The following is a 4,705-nucleotide window of genomic DNA, read 5'->3' as shown; positions in this document are numbered from 1 at the left end:
CCCAAAGCCACAAAGAGGGGAGATTCTCTGGGCCCAGAGGAATGAGACCCCAAGGGCTCAGGGAGAGGTGATTCCATGGGCCCAGAAAGAAGAGATTACCCAGGCTCAAAGGGAGGAAACTCCAAAAGTCCAGAGAGGTGAGACTCCTTGGACTCAAGTGGAGACCCCAAAAGTACAAAGAGGGGAGATTTCCCAAGCTCAGAGGGAGGAGACCCCAAAGGCCCAGAGGGAGCTTCCAAAGGCTCACAAAGGGAGGATTCCCCAAGTCCTAAAGGAGAAGCCTGTTGAGGCTCAGCAAGGGAAGATGGGCCAGGCTCAGCATGACAACATCCCACAGATTCAGGAAAGGGAGAAACAGCTCTATAGACAGATTTTTCAGTTTCAAGGAAGTCAGTCCTTACATTCCCTGGAAGGGGAGAACTTGAAGTTCCTCGAAGAAGAGGTCTTACAGTTCCAGAAAGGGGATATTGTAAAATTCTGGGGAAAGGAGAACCCACAGCCTCAGGGAGAGATTCTCATTCCATTTCAAAGAAAGGAGACTAAACAGTCCCCAAAAGACGATCTCCCACTGTTCCACCCAGCCGAGTACCCACAGTCCCATGGAAAGAGAATGCTGCAACCCCAGGGAAATAAGACCCCATGGGATCAAGGAAAGGCAATTGCATTCCCCTGGGGAAGAGAAATCCCATGGTCCCTGGGAAAGGCCACCCCACAGCTCCACAGCCAGGTGAGGCCGGGGGCTGGACCAGGAGGGCAGTGGCTCCCAAGTCAGGAAGGCAAACTGTTGAAGACCCCCGCACAGCAGAGACTCAGGGAATGTGAAGCAGGCCAGCTGGGGACGCTGAGGGTGCAGAGCCAGCAGGCCCTGGGAGCTGCTGTCAAACAGGGACCAGGCCTAGCTGGGAGCAGATTGAAGGGCTTGGAAGTTGGTCGGTTTCAGCCACCATCCCTATTACCAACTCATGGGGCTGCAGAGCTCAAGGTAAGGATAATGGTGATGTATAAGGACAAAGCTATCTGAGAATGGCTGTTTCTGTCCTATTGGTGGGTGACGTGACTAGACAGAGGAATTCCCCGTTTTTCTTCTACACTGCAGCAATGTCACCCCAATCCCCCTAGCAAGGAGTTGGCTTTCCTGGGTCTCACTCCAAAACAGCAAGAGAACACCCTGAAAAGGTTTCTGGAGCTACAGGGTGAGGCCGGGAGAAGGCACCAGAGGAATCGAGAGCTGCAACGGCTTCGGGTAAGAGGGCCTGCCAGATGGTATGGAGGAAGAGAACATGACTAGAGTTTAGGAGGAAGTGAAGAGATGCCCTGAGGGCAAGTGGGCCTTAGGGGCCAGGTCCTCAGCACCTCAGCTCCTGGGACAATGCCCTCATCCATCTTCAGGTCCAGGAGTGCCTGTGCATCACCAGGAACCGACGCTCAGGGGGAGACCTCCTGGGGTCCTCACTTACTACCACCCAGCCCTGGATGCAGGCAAGACCCTAGGGAGAGGAGGGAAGGGAAGGAGAAAGGACATGATCTCAACTCATTCTTGGTGGTGGGCTATAGGGAAGGTGGGCTGAGGGGAAAAAGTACTCTGCTGCTGCCACCTGTCGCTGAGTGTCCTGGCTCTGTAGAGAGACCTGTGGGCTCAGCCAGTCTCTAACCCACCAGGGCGATGTGGCCCAACAGAGGTGTGCCTTGCGGGAGCAGCTGGAGCAGCGACACAAGGAAAGGACAGGGTTACTGCAGGCCCAATGGGAGAGGTGAGAGGTTGGGTTGTTCCAGGCCCAGAAAGAGAACTCATATAGGATATGTCTTTCCTGGGCTGTGGGTAAGGGAAAGGTCTTTTGGTGTATGAGTTTACAGTGGCTGTCTCTTCCCCAGGAACACTAGAAATTTCCAGGAGCTACTTCAACCTCAAATGATTGGGGAGAATCCACTCCTCCCAGCTCTGTTCCAGCCCTCTTGGGACCTGAAGAGGGTCAGTGCTCAAAGGGGCAGTGGGGAGAAAGGCAATGGAGAGCTCCCTGATGGTGGGAAGTCAGAGGTCGTCGTTGGCCAGAATTACAGAAAGGCCAGGGATTTAACCAACCGCGAGGGCCCAGGAGACCCAGACACACACACCCACCACAGAGGGAGCCAGCTTTGCCCCACCTGAGGGCATGTAATCTCTGTTTCCCTGCTTTCCCTTCCCACCCTTCCCCCAAGCCCAAGGTCAGAGGGCTACGTCCTTGGGGTCGAGTAGCGCAAAGGCCCCATTCTTGCGGAAGAAGGTTTCTATCCGGCACGTCTTACAGGAGACCAGGTTTCGTTCCACTGAGGGGCCTGGGAGAAGAGAGGGCAAAACCTGGGGATGGGCTCCTGAGAAAACAGCTTGGGAGTAAGAAGGGGAGGAGAGTGGGGGAAACTTGCTTTGTGAGTCATAGACGATTTGCACACGTGACTCCTGCTTCATTAGATATTAAAAGGAGGGCTCTGAATGGCTGTGGGAAGCTGGTGTGTATAAGGGGACGACAAGGATAATGAAAGTGGAGTGCCATCCCACACGGTGGCCTTCGTGTATTTCCCCAGGCCACAAATCTGCCAGGGGAAGAATCCCTTTACAAATAGTGGTAGCATAAGCTCTACTCAGTGTTGGGGGTGGGAGTGATGAGAATGAATGAGAAGATGGCACGAGCCAGAAGCGGGGGATTGGCTTCCTTACTTTTTCACCTACTACCCCGCCTTTCTACCCTTACCTGAACCCCAGCAGTAGCACTACAAGGTACAAGTTTGAAAATGGGGAGGTGAGGAGCCACAGAGTGGTTTAGGAGACTAGGGGAGGGTGGTCTGTGAGTTTTTCTAGGGATGCGGTCTTACCCAACTGCCAGCCGTAAGTGAAGTTGGTAGTGACAGGAAAGAGATAACGCTCTTCTGGTTTGGCAATTGTGCGGTTTTTCAAGTAGTTGAATCGACCCTGGAAATCATGAGAGATTCCATGGTACAGCAGTTCCCGTGTTTCAGGTGGCACTGGGAACATCTCTGTCTCTGCAGGAGCCTCCTTGAGGGGAGTAGGGGGTTTGGCAGGCTCTTTTGGTGGAGGTGGAGGAGAAGGTGGGGCCTTAGGGCCCAAGGTAGGCAGTTTAAAGACCTTTCTTGTGGCATCCCTGGCCACCTGCTTGGCTTTCACCTTTGCCCCATACTTTCGGTGCCAATCACAACGCAACTTCATCTCCTTTAGGTATTCTTCCTTCCAGAAGTTTTGTCGCTGCGTGTCCATATTGAGATGCCGTGCCATGGTGGCTGGGGGAGAAGGGCTACCTGGGCTATGGCAACTGAAGGGGTGGACACACCACCTGAGAGGTTAAGGCAGCAACAGCCTCAAGGACAGCAGTTGCCTTGGCAACCAGGCCTCACCTCATACAGTCTCAGGGATTCCATATGTTGCCCTTCCCTCTGGCTAGGCAGGGTTCCCATTCCCTTCCCTTCCTAGAAGCCCCTGGGATGGAGGCACACTCTAGGAAGTATCCCTGACCCTAATGGAGGTGATGTCCTTGGTCCTGGGAGCAAGGTTCATTTTCTCACTCTTAACATCGTACTGTGATTCTCATCCTCTAACTAGACCGGTACTACTGAGCCTCATGTGGATTCCATGTGACTTGTGTGACCTTAGGCAAAGGGTCACTGCATCTCTCTGGGCCTGTTTTCTCACCTGTAAAATGGTTTGGGTAGACTAGATGACCTCTAAGGTCCAGGCCTGGAAGAAGGAGATCCTAGTCCCACAACCACAAGGGTTGTGGCCTCTCTCTAATCTAGCTACTTTCAGCTTGCTCCCAGGTTTCTGAGCCCCACAGTCTCTTTCTAGCCCTGGAAACAGCAGCTCAGGGAGAAATCAAGCCCAACTTTGGCCTCCCTTTCCGAAGCAGACACACTGTTGATATGTCCCCAAAACCACCCAAAAAAGATAGCTGGAGAAATGAATTTTAATTTAGCATTGACATGAAGACACACAAATTAAGACGGCACAAAATCAACTGGGAGAAGGAAGAGGCAATGGAAGAAGAGGGAACATTTGAGGAGCTGGGCTTTATGTTTTCCAGTCTTCATTCTGTCTTAGTTTTACTCCAGGGCCCTAAAAATAGCAAGTACCATGAGCCCTCCCCCCTTTATTTCAGTAGTGGAATGTGACATATGTAGGGAAGGGTGATATGGGGTGTCCCTTAGCGGAGATCTTCAGCAGTGAACATGCCTCGGGCGCGACGTAGGATGGAGTCCTTGGCTGCATCATAGGGATGTTCCTTCGAAGGAATCTCCAAAACAGCAGGTATTGAGCGTGTGTGGGTATCCAATGCATGCCGTACCATTTCAGCAATATACTGGTTGATAAGGATGATACCAATGTCATCCCGATTTAGAAACTGCCTGTGGAGGGGGATTGGCAAAGAGAAAGGAAGAGAGTCAAATCCAGGGAACTTATGCAGGCTAATCTATCTTCACTCCTAAAGTTGTGAGGCAGGTGGGGGAGGATCCCGGAAATGTATACATGAAACATACAGAGTAAGGGCTGTGATAGAGGAACTCAGACAAAAATCTGTGGAAATCAGAGAAGAGGAAGCTGCACTAGAAAAAGAGAATCAATAGATGTTGCCTCTAAGTGACTCAGTTCTAGTTCTGCTGGGGAAAAAGTGAACAAATGAAAAACTCTATCAATTCCCCTCGAACTCATTTTTCCTTGTTA

General features: G+C 51.9%; 2 protein-coding genes across 2 annotated transcripts in view; both read right to left on the bottom strand.

Moving 5' to 3' along the window:
- Positions 1 to 2,203: 2,203 nt before the first annotated feature.
- Positions 2,204 to 3,265, bottom strand: ATP6V1FNB (ATP6V1F neighbor). The gene is made up of 2 exons (XM_027840138.1): positions 2,848 to 3,265; positions 2,204 to 2,313 (listed from the first exon to the last, which is right to left on the bottom strand). The coding sequence occupies exons 1-2, from the start codon at positions 3,263 to 3,265 to the stop codon at positions 2,204 to 2,206; spliced, it is 528 nt and encodes a 175-aa protein (XP_027695939.1).
- Positions 3,266 to 3,932: 667 nt separating this feature from the next.
- The window catches only part of ATP6V1F (ATPase H+ transporting V1 subunit F), a 2,525-nt gene continuing 1,752 nt past the window's right edge, over positions 3,933 to 4,705 (bottom strand). The window contains exon 2 of the mRNA XM_027840168.1: positions 3,933 to 4,389. Within this exon, the coding sequence (XP_027695969.1) occupies positions 4,188 to 4,389 (202 nt within the window). The 3' untranslated portion in view covers positions 3,933 to 4,187. The remainder of the gene's footprint in view (positions 4,390 to 4,705) is intronic.

The sequence above is a fragment of the Vombatus ursinus genome, unplaced genomic scaffold, assembly GCF_900497805.2.
Source record: "Vombatus ursinus unplaced genomic scaffold, bare-nosed wombat genome assembly UNPS02014839.1, whole genome shotgun sequence".
NCBI lineage: Eukaryota > Metazoa > Chordata > Mammalia > Diprotodontia > Vombatidae > Vombatus > Vombatus ursinus.
The sequence above is the reverse complement of the archived record's forward strand: the minus strand, read 5'-3'. Positions and strand labels throughout refer to the sequence as shown.